The 11,026-nt window shown below is 39.6% G+C and overlaps 1 protein-coding gene across 5 annotated transcripts in view; it reads left to right on the top strand.

Annotated features, from left to right (window-relative positions):
* Positions 1-11,026, top strand: part of RNF121 (ring finger protein 121) — a 74,252-nt gene that overhangs the window by 23,240 nt on the left and 39,986 nt on the right. For 4 of the 5 annotated variants that reach the window (XR_001362290.1, XM_014540456.1, XM_005867128.2 and 1 more), the window contains exons 2-3: positions 824-861; positions 4,635-4,776. Coding sequence is in view for 4 of the 5 variants with exons in the window: in XM_014540456.1 (XP_014395942.1) it covers positions 824-861; positions 4,635-4,776 (180 nt within the window). In the remaining variant the exon portion in view is untranslated. The remainder of the gene's footprint in view (positions 1-823; positions 862-4,634; positions 4,777-11,026) is intronic. The other variant, XM_005867129.2, reaches the window with a different exon arrangement.

Here is an 11,026-nt window from a genome sequence, read left to right as displayed (position 1 = left end):
CCCCCCCCCCCCCCGAGTACACAAATTTTTGTGCACCGGGCCTCTAGTCTCTATATATAAAAGCCTAATATGCTAAGTGTCCGAGCGGTCGACTGACCGGTCGCTATGACATGTACTGACCACCAGGGGGAAGATGGTCTGACAGGTAGGTTAGCTTGCTGCTGGGGTCCTGCTGATCAGGACTGGGTGAGACAGGGCTGGACATGCCCTGGAGCCCTCCTGAGGTCCCTCCCAGGCCACCGGCCCTGGGACTGGGAGAGATGGCCCTGAGCAGCCCCAATCGCCAGCAAGGCGGAGGGACCCTGCCCCATTCTCAATTGTTTGTATGCTTTGTAACTTCATGGTTATGTTAGTCCTTTTCCTGGAACATATTTCTCTAATTTCCTCATTGAGGTAGTATTTCACATCTCACCTCCAGGAAGTTTTCACTAATCTGTCACGCCATAGGTTGGATGAGAAGTACCCCCCCACCCCCCGCTTTTTTTTTTCTTCCATAGCAAGTCTTTGATATCTAATAAAGAAATATTATGTTTTTATCTCATAGGTTGTGAGAATCTTGGGAATTAGGTTCATTCTTTTGTCCTTATTGCCTAGCACAGACATGCAAAACAATGGCAGTCATAGACATGAGCCAGAGTTACTGGTTAGTTCTAGAAGGGAGAGATCAGTGGGGAGTAGAGTACTAGGGAAGGCTTCATAGAAATTGTGACACTTAAAGCTTCCTGTAATTCCTTGGTGGATATTGATGAATGTGTAAGCACCTTATTTTGGGCAGGGACAGCCTAAGACAGTAATGGATTTTTTTGGTGGTGTCTTTCTACAGGTTGATATGTCACAACTCTCCCCAGAGGAGCAATGGAGGTAAGTGTGACAGTGTGGGCCCCTCAGGCTGGGGACTATCGGGTAATCCAACTAATAGAGTTCTATTCTTTTTGCTTCCTTGTCTGTGGGAGACAGTGACTCATGACCAGTAGGCTAGGTCTTTGGGATTTTTTTCTAGTACATGGGTCACTTCTGGGTAGCTCCCTTGGTCCTGGGAAGCAAATGCATAATTGTACCAAACTATCCACCTAGGTTTTAATACTAGTTGTACCATTTCCTAGCTATGTGATTTTGTGCAGGTTACTTAACTTGCCTTAGTTTTTTTCATTTGTCAGGTGTGGATCAAAATAGTACCTGTACCTCATAGAGTTGTGAGGATTAATATATGTGAAATTCTTAGAACAGTGCCTGGCATGTGGTAAGCTCCAGTGTTAGCTACTTTGAAGATGATTATCATCATTAACATTATCATCATTATACATGAAATAGGGTAGAGGGATCTGACTGAGAAAATGGGAGATCTCAACTTGCTGGTAACTTGCTGTGTAACCAGAGTGGGCCAACAAATATCTTATTGTCATGATTTCTAATTAGTAAAGGAGTTTCAGAGTGATTGCCCCACAAACTTCACAAGATGGCTGACCAGTGAGAAGTCAACCAAATAAAACCTAATAATGAGAAAAAAACCTTTTAGATTAAAACTATTGATGGTAAAATATTGAATGGCAAAGATATTAATGCATACGACAAACCCAACAAGATTTTAGATGACTTTAAGCTTAATATACACCAGTTGTGTACCTCAGCTACTGAAATAATTCACATGATTTGGAAGATGTTCATAGAAATATGTTATCAGCCTTAAGATAGGGACAGTGCCATTGTGCTCTGCTACACTGAGGCCACACTGGATGTTGTAGACCAGCCGTGGGCAAACTACGGCCCGCGGGCCGGATCCGGCCCGTTTGAAATGAATAAAACTAAAAAAAAAAAAAGACCGTACCCTTTTATGTAATGATGTTTACTTTGAATTTATATTAGTTCACACAAACACTCCATCCATGCTTTTGTTCCGGCCCTCTGGTCCAGTTTAAGAACCCATTGTGGCCCTTGAGTCAAAAAGTTTGCCCACCCCTGTTGTAGACACTACAGTATAAGAAGATCTTTGGCTAAATAATGTCTCGAAGAAGGCAACCAGGATTAATGGTCTTCACATTATGTTATATGAATGGTATTTACAAGATCTAGAACTAAAAATAAATAAAAGAAATAAATACCTAGAACTAAAAAGGCCAAGAAAATGGTGATAGGAACAGGATAGTTTTTGGTTTTGTTTTTAAAAAATAAGATCATGAGCAATCTTTGAAGGGGCAGCATTGGAAAAGAGGAGTGGATATGTCCTTTATTGTTCCAGAGTGTAGGTTTAGGTCCTGGAGCTATAGAAAGATAGATTTTGTATCATTATCTAATTATTAAAGAAATATCTTTAATAATTATGGTATATTAAGAGGTAGAGAACTTCCTGCCCCCCCACCCCCAAATATATCTTTTTATTGATTTCAGAGAGGAAGGGACAGGAAGAGAGAGAAACATCAATGATGAGAGAGAATCACTGATTGGCTGCTTCCTGCACGCCCCCTACTGGGGATCGAACCCACAACCCGGGCATGTGCCCTTGACTGGAATTGAACCCAGGACTGTACAGTCCGCAGGCCGACAATCTATCCACTAAGCCAAACTAGCTTGGGCCCTCCTACCTCTTAAAGCATTGGAATGTTAGTCCTTCATAAGCACATATGAGTACCTACAATGTGTCAGACACTGCTGGTTCTAGAATAGATAACTTTAAGAGGCATATGTTCTTTTTTTTAAAAAAATATATATTTTTATTTCACAGAGGAAGGGAGAGGGAGAGATAGAAACATCAGTGATGAGAGAGAATCATTGATTGGCTGCCTCCTGCACGCCCCCAACTGGGGATCAAGCCCACAACTGGGGCATGTGCCCTTGACTGGAATCAAACCCGGGACCCTTCAGTCCACAGGCTGATGCTCTATCCACTGAGCCAAACCAGTCAGGACAAAGCATATGTTCTTAAGCCAGTGGAAGTATTTCATACAAAGGATATAAAAAATAATTTTTTCATTGAGTGGGAACTTGAAATAGATGTCTTCTTTGGTCTTTTCTAGATTCTTTCATTGTTGTGCACATCCATTCAGTTATATACTGTCTGAGAACAAGAAATGTATTTCTTATCTATAATTCCCACAGTCCTAAGGCATTTTAAAGTGTTACTTGTCCTTTTAGTTTAGCTTATTCTCACAATAAGCCTATGAGGGAGGTGGAAAAGATATGGACTCCTTTTGACAGATGAAGAAATTGTGATGTAGAGTTGTTAACTTTCTTGGTCAAGGCCACAACCTTAACCATTTGTATGTCATAAGTGTCCATAGACGCAAGTGGCAGACCTTTTTAAGTAAAATTAAAAATATTGTGGCAGTTAACTGGTTAAAGTTTCTTACTCCTAACCTTATTATCTTTTTGTCAGATTCTCTCACCCTGGATAGTGTTTTATGTAGAGTGCACCCTTAGGTGCTGTGGCTGGCTGGCTGACTGACATTTGGCTGCCCACTGAGTTTTAGCCCCTAACATTATATAATTAAAAATATTAAACCTACAGAAAACATGAAAGAAATGCACAGTGAACACCCTTACACTCACCACCTAGATTCTACAATTAACTTTTTGCTATATTTGCTTTATTATTTACCCATAATTCATCCCACTGGGTTCTTCTTGCCCTTGGGAACTCCATGAAGATACCATTTATGTTGTCCTTTCCTTCCCTCCCTAATACCCCTATACATGGAAAACTTGTACAAGAGCTACTGACCACAGGCTATATTTGTATTTGGTTTTCTGACTAAGTTTTCCTTATTCTTTTCCCTTGGCTGACTCTGACCCAGAGTAATAGGAGTAACTATTCTTCTCTGTTCTTAGAGAAAGCTTTTTGCCTGTATAGACCAAGGAAATAGTTTGCTGCCAATCCTCTGGACAAGAGAATGCCAGCCTTAGATTAAATAAGAGTTTAAGTCCTTGAGGCTATTTCCCTGTGGATGTTGATGGTGAAGTCACTCTTGAATTAATATAAAGTCAAAGCAGTTTAGATTTTTCAGGCTGTAACTAGTTTTTAGGATCCTTGGTCCTGACAGAGAGGGTAGGATAAATAAAGCAAAACTTTAACCCTAGAATTATCACACATTTGCAGTGTTACTCCTTTATTGGTATCATAAATATCACTAACTAAGATTATGGGGCTTTGTGGCTATAATCTTCTCTTTGGGTTATGTTTTCTTTTCAACGACAGAATTAAATAGGTCTGAAATGGGCAGTGACACAAGCTTCTGGGATCTCTTTCCTGCAACAGGAAAGGTGTTAGCTGTATCTGTCATTGGAGGCAGGCAGCAGACCACCCACATTTAATCCAATAGCTGAGCTTGGTTATTGGGGCCCATAGAACCCCTATTCTATATCAGAATGCCTGTCCTCTGGGGCAGCGGTCGCCAACCAGTGGTCCGTGGACCACTGGTGATCCATGAGGTTCGAAAGGTTGGTGACCACTGGTTTAAGGCAACCTTTGGAGCAGCGGTTGCTCCTGGACCGCTGCTGTAGGGCATATGCACAGTACCCTACTGCTGCAAAATACAGGAGTGTGTTCTGAACTTTGGACGGGTAGAATATCCCTGGGAAGCACTACCTCTTTACCACCACACCAGCCCTAACCTGGCTAAACCCATCTGTTTGACTTTCAGGGTCGAGCATGCACGCATGCATGCCAAGCACCGTGGTCATGAAGCCATGCATGCCGAAATGGTCCTCATCCTCATCGCTACCTTGGTGGTGGCCCAGCTGCTCCTGGTGCAGTGGAAGCAGAGGCATCCTCGCTCCTACAATGTAAGCCATTTTGACTCTCTCTTCTTTGTCTGCCAGTAATCAAGAGACCCTTCCTAAGTATTCTAGGATCCAGCCTAAGCCAAGCCACATGTAGGCAGAGAATGGACAATAATAATGAACTTTATGTATAAGTGGTGAATTGTGTATGGTGGGTGTGTGTTTAAGGTGCAAGTGATTCAGAGGGTGAAAACAGGGATAGAACCTGAGACTATTTTTATGGCCAGAAAAGGTAGGCCCTTCCTTTTAAATATTTTGGGACATATTCATGAAGGAGATATTCATTAGGAACTATTGAAATAGAGGGAGAGAAGTGATCACTTGATTGGGAAGGTGGAGCCTCCAATAAATCTTACAGGTAGGATTTAGATTAATTTTTTTTAAAAGGCAGTATGGAGGAAATGAGGAATAAAAACAAAACATACAGAGAAATACTCATAAATGACAGAAGTAAATCCTTCCTTATCAGCAATTTACTTTATCAGCAAAACTATCCATTTACTTGAAATGTAAATGGATTAAATTCTATTAAAAGACAGAGATTAGCAGATTGTATTAAAAACCCCCACTATGATTCATTTATATATTGTCTGTAAGAGACACACTTTACTTATTTATTTTATTATTTATTTATTTTTTTGTTAATCCTCACCTGAGGATATTTTTTTCCATTGCTTTTTAGAGAGAGTAGGGGCGAAAGGAGGTTGTGGGGCGGGGGGAGAGAAACATTGATGTAAGAGAGACACATTGACTGGTTGCCTCCCACAAGTACCCTGACCAAGGCCGAAAATCAAACCTATAACCTAGGTATGTGTCCTTGACTGGGAATCGAATCTGGGACCCCTTGGTGTGTGGGCCAATACTCTAACCCAGCCGTGGGCAAACTATGGCCCGCGGGCCAGATACGGCCCGTTTGAAATGAATAAAACTAAAAAAAAAAAAAAGACCGTACCCTTTTATGTAATGATGTTTACTTTGAATTTATATTAGTTCACACAAACACTCCATCCATGCTTTTGTTCCGGCCCTCTGGTCCAGTTTAAGAACCCATTGTGGCCCTCGAGTCAAAAAGTTGGCCCACCCCTGCTCTAACCACTGATCAGTACCAGTCAGGGCTATAAGAAATTCACTTTAGATACAAAGACACAGAGATTGAAAGTAAGAGGATGGGAAAAGATATTCCATGTATGCCAACAAATTAGTCAACCTAGAAGAAAATGGGTGTATTCCTAGAAACATAATCTTTCAAGACTGAATCATGAAGAAACAGAAAATCTGAATATACTGATTACTAGTAAGGAGGTTGAATCAGTAATAAAAAATCTCCCAAAAAACAACAGTCCAGGACCAGACGGTTTCACTGATGAATTCTATCAAACATTCAAAGAAGATTTTAGTAGCTATTCTTCTCAACCTCTTCCAAAAAATTGAAGAGGAGAGAATGCTTCTAAACTCATTTTACGAGGCCAGCATTACCTTGGTACCAAAACCAGACAAATATACTACAAAAAAATAAAATTACAGGCCAACATATTGATGAACATAGATGCAGAAATCCTCAGCAAAATATTAGCAAATCTAATTCAATAATACAGTAAAAAGATCATGCTTTGTGATCAGGTGGGATTTATTCCAGGGGTGCAGGGATGGTCCAGCATCCACAAATTAATCGTTGTGATATACCACATTAACAAAATGAAGGATAAAAATTATATCATCTCAATAGATGAAGAAAAAACTTCTGATAAAATTCAACATCTGTTTAAGATTTAAACTCTCAACAAAGTGGGCATAGAAAAAAAATACCTAGATAAAATAAAAGCCATTTATGTCAAACCCACAGCAAACATACTATCATTGGTAAAAAGATGAAAACTTTTTTTCTATGATCAGGAACAAGACCAGGATGCCCATTCTCACCACTTTTATTCAACATAGTATTGGAAGTCCTAGTCAACGCAGTTAGGCAAGAAAAAGAAATAAAAGCCCCAGTCGGTTTGGCTCAGTGGGTAGAGCATTGGCTCGTAGACTGAAGGAAGGGTCGCAGGTTCGATTCTGGTCAAGGGCCCGTACTTTGGTTGCAGGCTTGATCCACGTGTGGGAGGCAATCAATCAATGTGTCTCTCCCACATTGATGTTTCTCTCTCTCTCCCTTCCTTCCATTCTCTCTAACAATCAATGGAAAAATATCATTGGGAGAGGATTAACAAAAATAAAATAAAGAAATAAAAGGCATATAAATTGGAAAGAAAGAAATCTGTCATTATATATATATATATAAAAATTATATATAGAAAACCCAAAAGACTCTGCCAAAGAAGTACTAGAACTAGTAAATGAATTCAGTAATGTTAATAGGATACAAAATCGATACACAGAAATCTGTGGTGTTTCTATATATTAACAAGTTCTCAGAAAGAGAAATTAATAATCCCATTCATAATTACATCAAAGAGAGTAAAATACCTAGGAATAAATTTAAGGTGGTGAAAGACCTATACATTGAAAAGTATAAGACTGATTAAATAAATTGAGGAAGACACAAGTAAATGGAAAGATACTCTGCTCATGGATTGGAAGAATTAATATTGTTAAAATGTCAATATTACACAAAGCAACCTACAGATTTAGTGTAACCCCTAACAAAATTCCAGTGACATTTTTCGAAGAACTAGAACAAAGAATTCTAAAATTTGTATGGAATTACAGAAGATCCTGAATAGCCAAAGCAATCTTGAGAAAGAATATTGAGAAAGAACAAAACAAAGAACAAATCACACTTACTGATTTCAAATTATACTACAAATCTGTAGTAATCAAAACAGTATTGTATGGACATAAAAACAGACACTCAGATCAATGGGACAGAATTGAGATCCCAAAATTAAACCCACACATATATGGACAATTAATTTACAACAAAGGAGCCAAGAACATACAGTGGAGAAAGGACACACACTTTAATAAATGGTGTTCGGAAAGCGACTGCCACATGAAAAGAATGAAACTAGACCACTATCGTATACCATGCAAAAAAATTAAAATGGATTAAAGACTTGAATATAAGACCGGTAATTATAAAATTCCTAGAAAATAACATAGTTAGTGAGCTCCTTGATACTGGTCTTAGCAATGATTTTGTGGATATGATTTAAAAGGCAAGGGAAACAAAAACAAAAATAAATGGGATTACTTCAAACTATAAGGTTTCTGCATAGCAAAGGAAACCATCAGCCAAATGGAAAGGCACCCTAGTGAATGGGAGAAGATACTTGAAAATCTTACATCTGATATTGAAAATATATAAAAACCTCATATAACTCAGTAACATAAATCAAACAACCAATTAAAAAATGGGCAGAGGATCTGATTAGACAGTTTTCCAAAGAAGACATACAGATGGCCAACGGGCACATGAAAAGATATTCAACATCACTAATTATGAGGCAAATGCAAATCAAAACCACAATGAGCTATCACTTCATATGTGTTACATTGACCATTATAAAAAAGATAAGAAATAACAAGTGTGGGAGAGGATATGGACAGAAGGTAACCTGCCTGGCTGGTGTGGCTTGGTGGTTGAGTATTGATCCAGGAACCAAGAGGTCACTTATTAGATTCCTGGTCAGGGCACATGCCTGGGTTGCGGGGCTCGGTTCCCAGTCGTGGGGTGTGCAGGAGGCAGCTGATTGATGATGTTCCTCTCTCATTGATGTTTCTATCTCTCTATGCCTCTCCCTTCCTCTCTCTCTAAAAAAAATCAATAAAAACATATTAGAGCAGTGGTTCTCAACCTTCCTAATGCCGCAACCCTTTAATACAGTTCCTCATGTTGTGGTGATCCCCAATTTCATTGTTACAAATTGAACATAATTAAAGCATAGTGATTAAGCGCAAAAACAATATGTAATTATATATGTGTTTTCCGATGGTCTTAGGCGACCCCTGTGAAAGGGTTGTTTGATCCCCAAAGGGGTCGCGACCCACAGGTTGAGAACCGCTGTATTGGAGAGAGAGAGAGAGAGAGAGAGAGAAGGGAACTGTATTATACTATTAATAGGAATGTAAACTGGGTGCAGCCACTATAGAAAACAGTAAGCAGATTCCTGAAAAAAATAATAGAATTACAGTATGACCCAGCAATTCCACTTCTGGGTTTTATCTGAAGAATACAAAAACACTGATTTGAAATGATATATACACCCCTATGTTTATTGTAGCATTATTTACAATAGCTAAGATATAGAAACAATGTAAGTGTCCATCTATAGATGAATAAAGAAGAAGTGGTACATATATACAATGGAATACTATCTCTATATATAAAAGCCAAGCGACCAGAACGACCAGAATGACTGGTAGCTATGAAGTGCACTGTGGCGGCCAACTGCCCTGATCGGGGCTCTTATCAGGCCCCCTCTCCCAACCTCCTGTGGCCCTCTCTGGCCGGCTCAGGCCCCAATTGGCCCCCTCACCCCGATCGGGGGCGGGGCTGGCTGGCCAACCTCCCGTGGCCCCTCCTCCCCAGCTGGCCCGGCCCCAATCGGCCCTGGATTCGTGCATGAATTCATGCACTGGGCCTCTAGTTTAGTCATAAAAAGGTGAAAATTTCCCATTTGGGACAGTGTGGGTGGACCTTGAGGATATTATGCTAAGTGATATCTCTGATGAAGAAAGACAAATACTATATGATTTCACTTATGTGGAATCTAAAAACAAATAAAATACAACAAAAACAAACTCTTAGATACAGAGAACAGATTGGTGGTTTCCAAAGGGGAGGAGGGTTGGAGGTGGGTGAAATGGTGAAGGGGGTCAACTCTAGGGTGATGGATGGTAACTAGATTTTTAGTAGTGATCACATTGTAGTGTATACAGATGTTGAAGCATAAAGTTGTACACCTGAAAGATATATAATGTTATATGCTGATATTATATCAATAAAAAATAAAAAAGTATCCTTATCCCTAATAAATATATTCTACGCGAGTAATAACCAAAAGAGAGCTGTGTTGGTTCTTAAATATCAGACAAAATAGACTTTAAATTAAAAAAAGGTTACCAATAAGGACATTATTTTTTTAATATGTTAGTTTTTTTGTTAGTTTTTTGTTTCTTTAATCCTTGCCTGAGGATATTTTTTCATTGATTTTTTTAGAGAGGGTGGAAGAGAGAGGGAAAGACAGAAATATTGATGTGAGAGAATCACTGATTGGCTGCCTCCTGCATGCCCCCACTGGGGATTGAGCCCACAACCCGGGCATGTGCCCTGATTGGGAATTGAACCGTGATCTCCTGGTCCATATGTCGATGTTCAACCACTGAGCCATGCCAGCCGGGCTGTAAGAGTTTTTAATATAGTCTTGATACCAGACCATTATAAGATATATGATTTACAAATATTTCTCTCATTCTATGGGTTGCTTTCTTTTTTTTTAATATATATTTTTTTATTGATTTCAGAGAGGAATGGAGAGGGAGAGAGATAGAAACATCAATGATGAGAGAGAATCATTGGTCGGCTGCCTCCTGCATGCCCCCCACTGGGGATCGAGCTCACAACCCAGGCATGTGCCCTGACCAGGAATCAAACCGTGACCTCCTGGTTCATGGGTTGATGCTCAACCACTGAGCCACACTGGCCGGGCTCTATGGGTTGCTTTCTTACTTTCTTGATAGTGTCCTTTAATGCATAACATCTGTCAGTTTGATGAACTCCAGTTTATTTTTTTTATTTTTTATTGAATATATTTGACATATAACATTGTGCAAATTTAGGTGTCAACGTTTAATTTGATACAGTTGTATATTGTGATATGATAGCCATTGTAGCAGTATTTAACACCTCTATCACATTACATAATTATCCTTTTTAATGATTGGAATAATTGAGTTCTAGTCTCTTAGCAAATTTGATAATTATAGTACAGTATTGTTGTCTATATGCATTATACAGTTGACCCCTGAACAATGCTGTGGTTAGGAGTATTAAACCCTATGCAGTTGAAAATCTGCATATAACTTTTGACTTCTCCAAAACTTCAGTGTCTCTTGGTATTTGTGGGGGATTCATTCCAGGACCCCCATGGATACCAAAATCTGCAATCACAAGTCCCTTATATAAAAAACTAGAGGCCCAGTGCATGAAATTCGTGCACTCGGGGCGGGGGGGCAGGTCCCCCAGCCTGGCCTGTGCCCTCTCACAGTGTGGGAGCCCCATGATCAATTGCCCCAAAGAGGTAGGCCCTGG

Source organism: Myotis brandtii, unplaced genomic scaffold (genome assembly GCF_000412655.1).
Source record: "Myotis brandtii unplaced genomic scaffold, ASM41265v1 scaffold244, whole genome shotgun sequence".
In the NCBI taxonomy this organism is placed as follows: domain Eukaryota; kingdom Metazoa; phylum Chordata; class Mammalia; order Chiroptera; family Vespertilionidae; genus Myotis; species Myotis brandtii.
The sequence above is the reverse complement of the archived record's forward strand: the minus strand, read 5'-3'. Positions and strand labels throughout refer to the sequence as shown.